This window comes from Babylonia areolata, chromosome 26 (genome assembly GCF_041734735.1).
Source record: "Babylonia areolata isolate BAREFJ2019XMU chromosome 26, ASM4173473v1, whole genome shotgun sequence".
Taxonomy (NCBI): domain Eukaryota; kingdom Metazoa; phylum Mollusca; class Gastropoda; order Neogastropoda; family Buccinidae; genus Babylonia; species Babylonia areolata.
Window position 1 is genome coordinate 2,570,001 of NC_134901.1, and position 17,032 is coordinate 2,587,032.

At 42.5% G+C, this 17,032-nt stretch overlaps 1 protein-coding gene across 2 annotated transcripts in view; it reads left to right on the forward strand.

The window, feature by feature from the left end:
• The first annotated feature begins 2,201 nt into the window (after window positions 1–2,201).
• LOC143300466 (uncharacterized) overlaps window positions 2,202–17,032 on the forward strand; it is a 28,933-nt gene continuing 14,102 nt past the window's right edge. Inside the window, exons 1-10 of one of the 2 annotated variants that reach the window (XM_076614169.1) lie at window positions 2,202–2,469; window positions 4,310–4,531; window positions 5,475–5,746; window positions 6,669–6,782; window positions 8,402–8,542; window positions 9,357–9,762; window positions 11,210–11,493; window positions 12,976–13,227; window positions 15,292–15,432; window positions 16,269–16,468. In XM_076614169.1, the coding sequence (XP_076470284.1) occupies window positions 2,400–2,469; window positions 4,310–4,531; window positions 5,475–5,746; window positions 6,669–6,782; window positions 8,402–8,542; window positions 9,357–9,762; window positions 11,210–11,493; window positions 12,976–13,227; window positions 15,292–15,432; window positions 16,269–16,468 (2,102 nt within the window). In that variant the 5' untranslated portion in view covers window positions 2,202–2,399. The remainder of the gene's footprint in view (window positions 2,470–4,309; window positions 4,532–5,474; window positions 5,747–6,668; window positions 6,783–8,401; window positions 8,543–9,356; window positions 9,763–11,209; window positions 11,494–12,975; window positions 13,228–15,291; window positions 15,433–16,268; window positions 16,469–17,032) is intronic. The other variant, XM_076614170.1, reaches the window with a different exon arrangement.

The window sequence follows — 17,032 nt, forward strand, 5'->3', positions numbered from 1 at the left end:
ACTGATGTATTGTATGATCGTCAGTCGCCGTAGTGTCCGACTATGACAATTAGAACAGCAGAGGTAACAGTGCTGTCCTAACAATCAGGGCTAGAATATGATCATAGTGGAGAGTGTCTTGCCCAGTTAACTTGTACTGCAGTGTATTTGCGGTTTGCCGGGTAGCGGCGGCGCGGCCACGAAAGCAACTGATGCGTCAGTGATTTTCCGAAGCCGTTTGTGGTGTCGTCATGTTGGCAATCTTCCTAGTATCAACAGAACAACGACTGAATAAGAACTGACACACACACACACCGTGCCACACACACACACACACACACACACACACACACCGTGCCACACACACACACACACACACACACGGACACACACTGACACACACACACATTCTATTTTTTCATCCAATGTCACTCCGAGTCCGCGGCATACTAAAAAGATATTTGTGACGTAAATAACACGACACACACCGGCACACAATGAAACAGACACTGACACTGACACAGACACAGACACACTGAGACACAGACACAGACACCGGCACTGAGACAGACACAGACACCGGCACTGAGACACACCGCATGGGCGCGCGCGCGCGCACACACACACACACACTATCGAGTGCCGGACACACGACTGGACACACACACACACACTGAGACACACTCGGACACAGAATTGGGCAGATTCCCAATAAGTTTAAAGCCGATGATAATATGCCAAATTATTACATATTGGATTCACATAATTCAATTACCAGAAACTTCCCTAATCAACAAATTATATTAGTCCATGTACCAACAAGAAAATACAACTTCCCCATGGTTGATATTTGTAGACGATACTCGAAATTATAGGCCTTGACCACATTTGGAAAAAAACAATTCACATTCAGCGTACATAGACTGAAATACGTCGTATACAAATTAGAAAATGAATATATCAAATACTGGAAAGATAAAAGAAAACCCCCATAAAAGTTAAAATTTTACAATACGATTGTAGCAGAGTACAAAACTGAAACCTATCTTTTAAACATATCAGATACAAAACACAGACAAGCTTTAACCGGAAACTCAGAATAATCGCGCATGACCTAAAGATTGATAAAGGTAGATATTTAAATGTTCCACACGAAGACAGATTGTGCAACAAGTATAACATACTGGAAGACGAAATCCATCTTCTTGATCATTGTATTAAATATAAAACCCTAAGGCAACAATTCTTAAAAGATATTCAAAATTCGAATAACACAGGAAATATTCCCAGTCAGATGATGCTAACAGATGATGAATATACATAAACAAGATCTGGAAAATTTGTTTATGAATGCTGCTGCAATTTATTGCATTGACTGGTTGATTAATTGTGTGTTTTTCATTCATTCATTTATTTACCATTGCACTTGTGTCTTATAAACCTTAAGGTTTCATGACAATAAAATCTATTCTATTCTATTCACACACACAGTGAAACAGACAGACACAGGAACACGCATACATTTTCCAGCAGATTGCACAGCACCCCCACGGGCTGACCCCGTGTGGGAGTCCCCCCCTCCCGTCACCCCCCCACGCCCCGCCCCTACACACACACACACACACACGTGACACACACGTAGGAAATGAACTTAGTCAACACACGCGTTAGATATGCAACGCAAACAAACACGTAGAAGAACATTCGAACACATGTGGTTATTTTTATTTCAATTTTTGAAATTAAATCAAACTTATTTTTACTGGTTTTATTCTGCACATTTTCTTATCTCCTTCATTTTTGGATTTGCTCACATGGGAATGAAAAAAACAACTACACTTTTAATGATTGCTTTTATTTGGAGCGCTTCTTTCCGTCTGTCATGATCAGTGGATTGAATAAAATGCAGATGATACTAAATTTTAATATTGACACACACAGAGAGAATTTTGTTTGAAACTTTGATTGCAATAATCAATGAGCAGTTGTCCTTTCCTTTTTTGTTGTTGTTGTTGTGGGAGCCGTAATTATCTCCCTTGTTTTGGTTTCTGCTGGTTGTGAGAAGAAACTATTTTTCAGAAGACAAGCTTATCAATACATTGATATCATAAGATTTAGATGTTTTATTTTAACTGAAACTGCTGCAAGTGCCAAAGACAAATTACGATTCAGAATAAAATTTGGAATATTTTTGCGGAGGGGGTTAGCCGCCATTTTGAAGACCGGTGTGTCCCTCCACCTAAAGAGTTAATGAATTGTTAATTTTTGCCACGTTAGTAGGTTATTATGAAGAAAATACGGTGGAAACTTAGCAAATGCTTTTGAAAGTGACCTTTGAACGGATTTTGCAAGCTTTTAGACTTTGTGGTTGAAAGATCCTGCATTCCTCCCACTGTTTTGACTGAGGGTGGTCACGTCAAATGGAACGGCTAACAACAAGCTCAGAAAGTCACAGCACATGCTTGACGCTGTGCTATCAATCGCTCCAAGGTATATGTAGATCTGTCGTCACGTCGTCTGCTGAAGTCCTTGAGCATGCAAAAGATACTACCTAAAGGCATTAAACATGAAATGTTATATCAGCCAATGTTTACATCATCAGTAAAAGTCTCTAGTTCCTTTGCTTTTTAAACATGTTCAGCATCCATTTCACTAATGTTTTAATATTTATGTATTTCTTTTTGTTTTACTTTATTTTATCATATGATAGGGTTTCAGAGATGACTATTTTTTCAACTCAGTGCAACCATGTCACAAGTTTCAGAACAAAACATGCCAGTACTGCAATAGTGCACATGACATCTCCAAATTTTTGGTATTAAGTTTTTGTTTGTTCAAAGTTTCTCTGTGTGTGTGTGTGTGTGTGTGTGTGTGAATTGATATTTATATTGATATTTCATCTCTGCCTCAATCTGAAAAATGCATTATTAATACTTTGGCTATTTACATTCCCCATCCATTTCTCTGTGCGACTGGCTGTATGAATGGCCACTTCTTGTGAGCGCTGCTCATTCAATCATGAGGAAAATATTGCCAATACTTTGGACACCATTGATTAAAAGTAAAATAAATTTGGACTCTGCAGGTGATAATACCATTGAGTATACCAGTCATTTTCAAAATTAAGAAAAGACAGTATGAGTATCCTTACGACATTTCACTATTTTAGTATCTCATGATTTAAGTCACTTTCAGCATGTCTCCCATTTTTCTTTGGTTTTTAGACAAAAAATTAACAGAAATTAAGATTGTCCAGGAAAATATGAACACGATATCCCAGCTAATGCAATACACCAATAGTCTACCCCATGAAATGACAAGACATGGTCAAAGTCTTTGCACATGTTCCTAGACACACCCCTCACATGCACATACACAGTAAGGATGTACTAGAGTCATACCACACACACACATGCACACACACACACACACACACACACACACACAGGGACATCCTGACAGAAAAAATGGCTTTCATTCAGTCATTGTTTGAAATACTGTGAAGAAGTCCTGGTTGTGAAACTTGCAGATTATTTATGCACAATATGCACACTTATCCCATCAATAACTTCTCAGTCTTCACTTTATTATTGTTGCATCACCCCTTTGAGTATGCTATGTGCTTGCTCCGTATATTTGTGTTTTTATAATATGTCAAACATTATGTAAATTATTAATATCAATATTGTTATATTATTTATGTATCTATTGTTATTGTTTATTATCATATTACGTCTTTTGTTCTTGAGTCATGATTGATTTGCAGTGAGTATATTCTTGATGATGGTGCCCTGACAGTACATTAGATTTCTGGTACTGTAAATGTAATTGACTTTGCATAATGTGCATCATTAATTTCTTTGTATTGAGTATAAACTATAAAAGTTATGTGAACCACATGGTCTCATCAAATCAAACTAAAAGATTTCTTAATCCATGTATGGAAATTAATTTGTGCAGTCACAGGCTTGTTATAAAGCTAACCATAATATGTTCAAGCACACCATAAAAAGAGATTAGAGCAAGTCAAATAAAAATCCTCAATATACTGTCGATAGTCTGAAACAAGCACCTCCAGTCCTTCCCCCCCATGCCCCCCCCCACACACACAGCACACTACACAACGACACACATATACACACACACTGAGACTCACACACACACACATGCATGCACACATGCAAGCAAGCATGTACGCGAGCACACAAACACACACACACAAACATGCACACACACGCACAAGCTAAGACAATAATTTTTTGCGCATCAATATGTACAAATTTTAAAACATTCAACAAATCGAACCATTATTCTTTCTTCACACTTTCAGGAGCGGTGAGCCAGATGGGCGTGGACAATCAGTCCTCAACCATACCTCAGATGACCCTGGAGTCTGCGTCACCGGCGTCGTTAACTCACCTGACAGGGGATGGATCGGCGGGGACAGGTGTGGCACAGCTCCGCATTGAGACACCTGGCCTGGGTGTGGACAGTCAGGCGGCCATGGCCGTGCAGTCTCTCCTGGAATCCCAGCAGCCCCAAGACAACACAGGTCTGTTTAACGTCTCCGCTGAACGTTTTCTTTTTGCTGGTGTTGAAATAATTCTAAGTTTCAGTTTCAAGGAGAAACATCTCCGATGAACATTTAATTTTGCTGGTGTAGAAATAATAATAAGTTTCAGTTGCTGGGAGAAACGTCTCCGATTAGCATTTCTTTTTTACTGGTGTAGAAATGATTCTAAGTTTAAGTTTCAAAGAGAAATATCTCTGATTAACATTTCTTTTTTTCTGGTGTAGAAATAATTCTAATTTTCTGTTTCAAGGAGAAACATCTCCAATGAACATTTCTTTTTGCTGGTGTTAGGAGGCTGATTAACTTTTTTTGGCTTTTGTATTTGTAAATAATGTAAAGTTGTACTTTGTTGTTGTTGTTGCTGTTGTTAAACAGTTTTGTCACAGAAAACTGTGTTCCAGACTTTTTCTTGTTGCCCAATGATAGTTGATTAATGTTTCTTGGAAAAAAAGTTTGCATAGGGATAAACCATCAGAAACTGTCTGCATTGTGGAAGAATTACTGATTTTCTATTGAATCATGGCTCAGCACTCGGTTTATATCAGAGATCTACATAAGGTTACTTACTGTTGGGCCAACAGCATTGTGAGAGCTGTATGATGATTGGTTTCACCACTGGAATTGGAATTGATTTAGGACTTAGTTTTTTCTGAAGGACTGGGACTCAAATTGTGAAGCAAGATTGCACTGGCTCTTAGTTCTGCAGCCTTGGGAGGATTGTTGGCCTTCAGGGACCACCCCAGTACTGACTGTCCTTGATTAAACTATCTTTGCCGAGAGAGTGGGGATGTAACACTCCACTATAATCAAATTTTAGCTCAGATAGTTGGGACAGTAATTGCCTCCTCTTCTGCACTGATGGTCATAGTGGGACACAACTGTCATACACTTATGCATTGAAATGTCTGTCGCTGGGTTTCAGTGGAAGAGGAGGACCTGTTTCGATGTGGGCGGTGCAAAAAGCAGTTCACAGCCCTCACCATGTTCTTGGCCCACAAGCAGAACCCATGCGCACCCACATCAATCGTCACAGGACCCCTGCCTCAGACTGCACAGCTTCAACTGCCCCTGCTGGAAGAGCAGCCTCAGCAGCAGCAGCATCAGCAGCATCAGCATCAGCAGCATCAGCATCAGCAGGCTTTGGTTCCACAACAACAGCTGCAGCATCAGCAGCCTCTGCAGCAGCTTCAGCAGGTGAGTCACTTGTACACATTTCTTTCACACTGTTCAGAATGATTGTGCATTGTTTGTTTCATATTGATATATATATGAAATGGTTGTGTTTGTAAATGAGTGCATACATTTTGGAATGGTGGCAATTTTTTTGCGTTGGTTCTTGTTTTATGAAGTGACATAAATTGTGGACTTTTTTTATGTGTGGGTAGGTGAGTGCAGTGTGGGAAAAATTTGTTCATAAGGACATTCACTGATTAAGATCCTTGTCTAGAGCTGAGGGTGGTGGTAGATGTATTGACAGTGTTAAAAATTTTTTTTTATCCAGCTGTCAGTTACTGTTTTTTAAATTTATTTTTATTATTATTTTTTTTTTTTACAGAAAAAATGGCATTCAAAACTTATTTTATCCAAGGAAAAGTGTGAACATGAAGGTATAATGATGGTATGAAGTACAGAGAGTAGAAATCAAAGAAGACACCAGATACAAGAATATTGTGTTATCTTTAAAAGAGGAATTGTTTGATTTTACTAGCATAAAGATGACGTATGCATTAGCTCCACAGAAAAGCATAAAGTCCAACCATGCTCCCACATTCCAATAAGAACACCCATTCATAGTAGACATAATTATGTCCACTGTAGCAAAGGTTTTGCTTTATGTGATATTAGGTATGCACAGGGAGGAGAGAGAGAGAGAGAGAGAGTGCATGCGTGCGTGCATGTTCATATTTGCATGTGTACACGCCTGTGAGAGTGTGTGTGTATGCATGTCCATGTGTGTGTGCTTGTGAAGAAAAGGGGAACGTACAAAGAAAGGATAGATTAGAACACTTGCAGTCAACATCCCGCAAATACTGAATCATAACGTCGAAAAAGAAATCAAAAAGAAAATCAAGCACCAGTAGCCTATATATAGATCCACTCACTGACTTGAAAACAGTTTCAGCAGATCCACCAGGTTCAAAGCGTGGGGCAGGTGGCCAATGGGGCAGTGAAGACTGTTCTACCGCCCAGCCACACAAACTTCTCCAACACCATCTGCTCAGTGACTCAGGTAAGGCGATGGACAGGGCTGCTCTCTGACTTTACTTGAGAACTGTTCTGTAGATTCTAAGACATTGAAAGTACTTGCACCAGTTGGTTTAAACAAAACTTTATTCAGTAAACATGTTATACATGTACACATAGACAGCGGAGCAACAACTAGCTAACAGCGTATATCATGCTCAGGTATGTGGTTATTTTTGTTGATTATGTTTGACGGCTGGTGAACGTTACACAAATGTGATTATGTTGAAATACACATTTTCCAATTGTATACAGATGACAGTCATTGCACCAGTTATATTTCATGTATTATATATAATGGGATGTTTATCTAGTATTCGAACAACATTTGACCACTTAATATTCAAAGTGTTGAAACTTATAGGATACATTTTTAAGGTCTGTGATATACCGATATACTTACATGAGATACAAGGAACATGCAGCAATATTATACCATTCATGGTCTACCACCATGAGAAAGAAATAATGATGTAGACATATAGGTTGCCAGTTCATGGTTTTGAGAGTGTTGAGATTAAGATGATATGAGATTACATGAATTGATGCATAGGCATGTCTGTGTGTCCGCATGTGAGTGGTTTGTGTGTGTGTGTGTGTGTGTGTGTGTGTGTGTGTGTGTGTGTGTGTGTGTGTTCATAGAGTAGAGGAAACCTATGAGAAGCTGTGATGAGAGTAAATGTTGTGCAGAGACCAGCAACATGAAATAAACTGCAATGAGTGTTCTGGAGATACCACACTTCAAATGGAATTACATGGAATATATATCTGATTGTAGCTGATCACATGCGTAGATGTATGTAAATTAGTGATAAACTGGCTTGATCATTGATGCTATGAACCTTTTACTGAGCAGGGCTTGTGATGATTAAATTCTTGGTGAGTCACCAGAGACCCTTTTAACATGATTCAGTGGGGGAGGGGGGATCACTGAGGTTTCTGGGCCATGAAGTGGGGGAGGGCAACAACACCTCTTTGGAGCAGACAGCCTCAGCATCAGACTGAAGCTCCGATGCAAAGTTTTCACGTTTTTTGTGTTAAAAAAAAAAGAGAAGAAAAAAAAAAAGAATGTTCAAGAGACCTGCATGATGAGAATGCTGTGCTTCCTGTCCATTTTCAAAGCCTCAGGGATGCACATATACTGCTGCATTATCAGAAGCCATGCTAAGTTACATTGTGTGTGTTGTAGGAAGGAAGGTGGTAGAATGGTTGAGATGCTAGAATGCCATCACAGTGTTCAGGAGGGTCTTGGTTCAAATCCTGGTCTTGCCTTTCCTCCCAAGTTTGACTTGAAAATCAAAGTGAGCGTCTAGTCATTCAGATGAGATGATAGACCAAGGTCTCATGAGCAGCACGCTCTTGGGGCACTGAAAAAGAACCCATGACGCCATAGTGTCATCCGATGGCAAAATTCTGCAGAAGAAATCCACTCTGATAGGTACACAAATGAGTATACGCATGCACTCAAGGACTGACTAAGTGCTGTGGGTTATGCTGCTGATCAGGCATCTGCCTGGCAGATGTGGTGTAACATATATGGATTTGTCTGAATGCAGTGATGCATCCTTGAGAAACTGAAACTGTTTTTTTTTTGTAATGTGACAGCAAGGACAGCCATTGTCCACCTTCACCACCGTGCCCACTTCACCACTGTCACACTTACCACAGGGCGTTGTCCTGACCGATGACCTCATGACCTTCGCCAACATTGACCCCGCTGCCTTGCAAGGATCCACCATTCAGATGGTCAGTGAGACCTGAGAAATATGGAATTTTTGGCATTGGAAAGCCTTGAATGTTCTTGTATTGTTGCAGTCTTCAGAATATTTATTGTCGTCAGATGGAAAGTATTGTTTTATTGTTTTGATGTTTAGTGTTATTTGTGAATGAATGAATAAGCAAACTTAGTTTATATTGGGCACGTAAATATTTCTACACTTTGTTTGTTCACAGCGCCAGTCGCATGCAAAAACACAGAGATAGAAACAAGAAGAAATGATCAAATGCTTGCAGAGCAGACAACACACACGTGCACGCACAAACACACATATGCATGTGCGCATGTACACATGCACACACACACGTTCACATACCCCCACCCCCCTCCCTACACACACGCTGCAATAGATTTAGAAAGTTAAAAAATAAAGTACATGACTTTGCTTATCAGTAGGAAGTAATATGTTTTTACTGCTTTTTTGATGAGCACAAGAGATGTTTTCTCTGTGTTAGCGTGTGTGGATGCATGTGTGCATATTGTACTTGTCAGTTTGTTTTACTGTGTCTGCTTTGTGACTGTATGCAAGACAGTGAACTCAGTGAATTTTTCTTTTTTTGGCTTTGGACTTCTCCTTGTCTCTCTGACTGGATGGGAATGAATGGGAAAAGAGGAAGACATGAAAAAACAGCAACAACAACAACAAAAAAAGAACCCCCAAAAAACATTGGTCTGTGGTGGAGTGAGAGAAAGACTGAAACAGCATTCTTACAGACTCCCTCTTCACGCAGTTACTTTTGTATGTTTTCAGTTTACGCATCCATTCACTGCTTTCTTTGACAGGTGGCAGCCCCATTCAACACACGCTCTACAAACAATGTCACCATTGTCAGCACCGTTCAGCCAACCACCACCTTCGCCCCCCAAGGCTCGAACCCTTTCCAGCAAACTCAACAGCAGCAGCAACAACAGCAACACCATCAGCAACAACAGCAACCTCAGCTGACCCAGTTTACCCCCCAGCAGACGTTGTCCGCCAACTCCCAGTTGACGGCGTTTTCCTCACAGCCCAATGTGGCAGCATCATTGTCCTCGTTTCCCCAGCAGTCGATGCAGACGGTCACTCAGCAACCGACCCCCCAGCCCATCACCATCACTCTGCCGGAGAAACCAACGGCCCAGACCATTGCTGTCAGCCTGCCAGAAAAACAGCCGCATGCCATCATCCGCCGCACACCCACCAAAGCAGGTGTGGTGCGAGAACATTGTTTGTTAAGGGTGGATAACTGGGCTTTGTATGATAGTTTGTTGTGTCTGACCAGGACCATCAGAACAGCAGAGGAGGCATCTGGTGCTGGCTTTCTGGGTTAGAGTTTGAAAATAGTGAAGGGTGTGTGAGATAGTATGGAGAGTGGTTTCTCTCTCAGCTTCTAGGGTATCATGCTCACCTACAAAGCATAAGCTTTGTCTCACACACACACACACACACACACGCACACTGGCAGACATGCACACATTTGTTTATTATTTGTATTTCTTTTTTATCACAACACATTTTTCTGTGTGAAATTTGGGCTGCTCTCCCCAGGGAGAGCACATCGCTACACTACAGCGCCACCCATTTTTTGTGTTTTTTCCTGTGTGTAGTTTTATTTGTTTTTCCTATCGAAGTGGATTTTTCAACAGAATTTTGCCAGGAACAACCCTTTTGTTGTCGTGGGTTCTTTTACGTGCGCTAAGGGCATGCTGCACATGGGACCTCGGTTTGTCATCTCATCCGAATGACTAGCGTCCAGACCACCACTCAATGTCTAATGGAGGGAGAGAAAATATCAGTGGCTGAGCCATGATTCGAACCAGCGCGCTCAGATTCTCTCGCTTCCTTGGCGGATGTGTTACCTCTAGGCCATCACTTCTCTCCACATAAAGGAAGGCTAAACAGAATCTCACATGCATATGCTACACATACACACAAACACAAAATCTTACATGTGCATGCACATATATTTGTTTTAAGACACACATCATGTGCATATGTGCTTGCACAAACAGAAGCATACTTCTGACAAAATTGGCTGGCATGATACAAAGTTTTTGCTGAATTTAATAAACATTAAGACAGTAAGAGATTTGAAATTTCACTTTTGATTTGGTTTAGGCACTCAGTATACTTTGTATTCTTAAATATGTAAAACTTATTCATATATTAGGTCAAAATAAAGAAATGATAAAACAGAAGTTGACACATTGCAGTTTTTTTATCCAGTTACACACTCAGAACTGATATTCAATAGAAGATTGTTCATCACACTTTTTCCTGTCTTGTATGTGATTTTATTTTGCTGTCCTTTTCACCATTATTGATTTCTCTGTGACTTTTGTCTCATTCTTTCTTTTTGTGTGTGTGCATCCTTCTGTATATGATTTCATTTTGCTGTCCTTTTCACCATTATTGATTTCTCTGTGACTTTTGTCTCATTCTTTCTTTTTTTTGTGTGTGCATCCTCCAACCTATTTTTTCCCACACTCTTTTTAAACCCCCATTTTCTTTTTCAGTCTTAAAAGTTCTGAAAATTTTTTATTTTATTTTATTTAACATTCTTCCACTGAATGCAATATTACAGCACAAAATGTCAGATTTTTTTCAACCCTGTCAAGCATCTCCTTTATACCCTGTCTCTCTCCCCCACCCACAGGCCGCAAGTCCTCCCAGTCCCAGGCGGCGGCCAACGCAGGGATTGTGAACACGATGGTGACGGGGGGTGCGGGGACGCGGCGAGGGGGTAAGGGGGGCAGCAGCACAGGGGAGGAGAAGCCTCGAACCCTGCAGTGCCAGTACTGCAGCAAGCTGTTCCTGAAGAACTTTGACCTGCAGCAGCATGTTCGCGCCCACACTGGGGAGAAGCCTTTCCAGTGCATCGTCTGTGGCCGCGCCTTCGCCCAGAAGTCCAATGTGAAGAAGCACATGGCTACGCACAAGGTAAAAAAGGGGGGGAAGGGAACTATGTGTGTTTTCAGTGATGATCGTTATTTTCCAGTCTTCAGAAGCTTGGTTTCAGTGAAGTTGTTATATGGATTTCCGTATTGGCACTTTGGTGATTTTCATTAAAAAAAAAATTTTGTTTGTTTATTTATTTTTTACTTAGCATTCTACTAGGTGGCCCCTGGCCCTGCCTACTGCCCTACAACTTGAGCCACAAATTATATATATATTTTTTGTTTTTTCTGTCCCATCATCGGCACCATTTCAGTGGCATTACTTCCACACGGCTCATTCTGAGTTCCCCTATACACAGCAACACTTGGGTTTGTCTGTCACAGTTCCAGCGTCAGCAGTCTGCAGGGAACTATTGATGTTAGGTTGCCAGAAGGCCACACATCAGAGGAGACCCTGCAGTGCTGTTGAATCACTTTGGTGGTGTTCAGTATTGTGTGTTCTGATTCGAGATATTCAGAACAACCAGTTACTAAGCCCCCTGCTGATGGCAATGATAGCTTAGTTGTGGAGCCAGACTTAGAGAGCATCCCCTCCAGAGTGGAGACTGCTACCATGACCTTCCAAGAACAGTGCCCCAGGAATCTGCCGACACTGAAGACCTTGACAGGTCTAAGTTCAAGCATGGATGTGGAGGAGGAGTGAAACTGAGGTCACCATGAGAACGAGGCATGAAAGCCATATAATCTGGGACATTAAAACATTTTTTTTATTGAGGATGGAGGAGGAGGATAGTGTTGATGTTGCTATGGAGGTCCATTAGGTTTGTGACTATATGACAAGGCTTTCCTGTACGCTTCCTTTCGTAATGGTGTTAACCAGGTCCAGGAGATACAGACTCTTGCAGTTTTGGTTGGGAAATTTGAGCAAGACACCCAAAGATACATCCGAGAAGTGGTTGATATTTGACTGTGTGGTCCCAGTCTTCCCATTTGCACCTACAGCACACTTAACTCTGGGTAGGAGCTGGTTGCTAACCAAAACGCCCACCTTCGCTGCGAATTGAACCTGTGCCCTTCCTGCCATCAGTTTGTGACGCTAACCACTTCGCCACTGTGGCTCAGCCACAAACGTTTTAGTATTACAAAAAATTAGTCATTCTCCACCCAAAGGATGGGTCGGCCAATTCTTCGGACGGAAGAAAGCCAATGAAATCCTTTGAGTCTTTTGAGTCTAGTCAGCATACATTTCCCTCTTCAGTGTTTTTGTTTAGTTTGATATATTACTCACTTGCATACTTAGTGCCCTTGATGCCCTCTAGCATGTAGGACAGCATTGGATATCTGCCACTCTTGCTTGTTTTGGGCTAGTGTCTGAATGGTACCCCAGGTGTGCTTCAGGGTCTTGAGTTCTTTGTAGACTGTTCTGTGCCAGTTTTAGATATAGATATGTAGGTATATCTAGGTATATATATATATGTGTGTATATCTGTCTGTCTGTAGATAATTTTTTGTCAATTCTTTCCAGGTGTGGCCAAGTGGGACGTCATCCACCTTACCCAAACAGCCTCCGCCAGAAGCGATGGCAGCAGGGGAGGTGGAGGGGGAGATGGAGGAGCAGCAGAGTGGGGGTGAGGCGGTGGTGGAGGCGGTGGGGAGGGAGCAGGGAGAGGGGGAGGGGCAGCAGGAGGGCGTGGTCATCACGGTCAGCGACCAGCAGCAGGTGCTGGTCAAGGAGGATCCAGACACCGGCAGCGTGGACAAGGAGGAAGAGAGAGAGGTAAAGTTTTCACAGTCACGAAGTAAACTGACCGATAGTCTTTCCAGCTTTTTTAAAACTTGCAGCATTGTAGTGGAGTGTCCTGTGGCATGTTACAGTGTGTGTGTGTGTGTGTGTGTGTGTGTGTGTGCATGCATGTGTGTGGATGTGTGCTTAAATAAACCGCACGTTTCATGCTCCCCACCCCTTCCCACCCACATGATGTATGAGTGATATGAATTTATTCAGCATTTTCACTTTTTAGGAACAGTCTTTTGTTTTTTTATATTGTGATTCAAGTTTATTTGTTATATATGATTTACAAAGTAAATATGTTCAAGGTACTATTTAGCCCATTATCAGTTCCTTCAGGCTGCAGAGATATAAATCAGCATATTCAAATTCATTCAAGATAATCATCATTTATCCTGTTTCAATCTTCTCAAGGTGCAGCAGCATACATAAGTGTATTGACATCTTCCCAATACTGATCCTGCCAGTACTAATCACCCTGCGTTAGTTCCTTCAGGTTGCAGCAGCATACATGAGTGTACTGACATCTTCCCAATACTGATCCTGCCAGTACTAATCACCCTGCGTTAGTTCCTTCAGGCTGCAGGAATATGCATCTCATCTCATCTATCCCTTGACCCGTGGGTGGGTCGTTGGGGCACCATGGATGACTGCCTGGTCAGCTCGCACCACCTGCCTCGGTCCTCAGCGGCCCTTTGAGTTGTGGCAAATGGCAGGCCCGTCCACTCTTTGATGTTGTCCTCCCACCGCTTTCTCTGTCTGCCTCTCTTCCTCCTTCCTTGTACGGTACCCTGCAGGATGGTCTTGGCTAGGCCGTCTGATCGTGTGACGTGTCCATACCAGCGGAGCTTGCGTTCCTTCACTGTGGTTAGCAGGTCTTTGAATGGGCCAATGGCGTTTTGGACTCTTCTTTTCACTTCCTCATTTGTGATGTGGTCTTTGTATGTAATGTTCAGGATCTTGCGGAAGCATCTCATTTCCAGGGCCTGGATTCTTCTCTGGAGTTCTGCAGTGAGGGTCCAGGATTCGCAAGCGTATAGAAATATTGAGAAGATGAGGGAGCGCATTAGTCTGATTTTGGACGAGAGGGAGATCTTTTTGTCCTTCCATATAGTCTTCAATCGACTCAGTGCGGCAGTAGTCTGCGCGATTCTGGACAGGACCTCTGGTTTCGAACCCTCGTCTGACACAATGGCACCCAAGTATTTGAAGGAGGAGACTTCTTCCAGTTTTTCACCGTTTACGTGCAAGTTGGACGTTACGCCTTGGCTGTTGTTGGTCATAACCTTGGTCTTCTCGGCACTGATCTCCATGCCGTAGGCTGATGATGTCTTGTCAAGTTTGTGCACGAGTTCTTCGAGTTCTTTCTCGAATATGCATGAGCATATTCAAATTTATTCATTGTAATGGTTTTCCTGTGTCAGCCCAAGGTAATATTTATTCTGTGTCCATCCTTTTCAAGTGCAGGGATGTACATGAGTGCATCAGTATCTATTCAAGGTACGAATCACACTGTCAGTCCTCCAAGTGGCAGGGATATACCTGAGAATTGACATACATTCAAGGCACAGGTTACTGTATGTCAACAAACACAAGGTGCATGTACATACATGAGAGCTGACATCTGTTCAAGGTACCAATCCCCTGAGTCAGTTCCTTCAGGTTGCAGGGATATCCGTGAGTGTTTTGACTGTTATGAAATGGACATCTGTTCAAGGTGCAAACCACCCTGTGTCAATCCACTTAAGGTTTGGGGATATGCCTTAGTGTATTGTCATCTATTCAGGTTACTAACCACACGGTGTCAATTCCTTCACGTCACAGGGATATGTATGAGTGTATTGACTGTTATGAAATTGACATCTGTTTGAGGTAGGTACAGATCACTCAGTGTCAATCTATTTAAGGTGCAGGGATATACATGTGTGTACTGACTGTTACGAAATTGACACCTGTGTGAGGTACAGATCACCCTGTGTCAATCCACTTAAGGTGCAGGTGTGGACTGACGTCTGTTCAAGGTATTAACAACCCTGGTTTCAATTCCTCCAGGTGGCACTGGGCGGCAGCGGCAGCCAGCAGTTGAAGGTGAAGGTGGTGGTGGACAACTCCTACATCTGTCAGTACTGCTCGGAGAAGTTCAAGACCTTCTTCCAGCTCAAAACCCACATGGTCAAGCACAAATCAGAGCAGGTCTGTCTTGTTGGTATGTTGCAGCGTGTACAGTGTCTGTGGAGAGAGGTGTTTTTGTTTTTGTTTTTTTGGGTTGTTTTCTTGCCCCATCATCTGCCTTGTTTTTGTGGCATCATTCCCATGCCGCTCTTTCCGAGTCCCCCCCCCCAACCCCCCCTACACAGCCACACCTGGGTTTGTCTGTCGCAGTCCTAGCATTGCCAGTCCACAGGGGATTCTTGATGTTAGGTCGCCAGTAGACCACTCACCAGAGGAGACCCTGCAGTCTTTAGTGTTGGTGTTGTTCAGTAGTGCCTGTTCTGGTTCAACACACTTAGTTCTGTGGAGAGGGTTTAGTGAAGCAGGGTGTGGTAGAGAGAAAGAAGGATGAGTATCGGTGTGGAGATGTGTTTTTGATGTATGTGTGTAGGGGAAGTGGCTGTATGTATGTAGATGGTAGAAGTGTGTATTTGTTTATAGTTTTTGCATGCATGAATCCATGCATAAGTATGTGCGCACACACATGTGCATATTTTCAGACATATGGAGGTGTATGTAATTTGAACAATTTTCATACTTTCCAAGTTACACACACACACAGACACACACACACGTATATATGTATTATATGTATGTATATCTATCTTCCTGTGTATGTGTGTGTGTGTGTGTGTGTGTGTGTGTTGGTGTGCGTGTGTGCATGCATGCATGCATGCATGTGTGCACGCATGTGTTGGTGTGTGCTGCTATATTTATTGACAGCGCATGCCTGTGTGTATGCACGCATGCGTGGGCGTGTGCTGCTATATTCATTGATGATCATATTCATTTAATTGAAGCAAACTGTGTGGTGACAGGTGTACAAGTGCGTGATGAAGAAGTGTGGCCAGTCCTTCAAGGACCTGGAAGCCTTTCTGGAGCACATCAAGACCCACGAGAACGAGATGACGTACCGCTGCCACCAGTGCAACAAGTACTTCCCCTCTCTCTACGAGCTGGGCTGTCACCAGTACTCGCACAACCTCTTCCCCGCTCAGGGCATGAAGTCAGGGCCTCGGTGAGTGCTTTGACAATTTTTAAAATTTTTCATTATGTATTGATTTCTCTACTGCTCCACCATTTGTCACCGTTTCAGTAGCATTACCCCCAGCCTGCTCATCGAGGCTTGTCTGCTGCAGTCCCCGTGTCGGCAGTCTGCAAGTGTATGATATGACCTTGAAGGTTTTTTTCCCCTGTACTTTGCAGGCACTTTTCACTTTCAGTGCACCAAGTGCGGCAACAAGTACACGATATTTACTCTCCCCGTGTACGTTGCAGGCACTTTCAGTGCACCAAGTGCGGCAACAAGTACACAATATTTACTCTCCCCGTGTACGTTGCAGGCACTTTCAGTGCACCAAGTGCGGCAACAAGTACACAATATTTACTCTCCCCGTGTACGTTGCAGGCACTTTCAGTGCACCAAGTGCGGCAACAAGTACACAATATTTACTCTCCCTGTTTACATTGCAGGCACTTTCAGTGCAACAAGTGCGGCAACAAGTACACCATATTTACTCTCCCTGTTTACATTGCAGGCACTTTCAGTGTACCAAGTGCGGCAACAAGTACACCATATTTA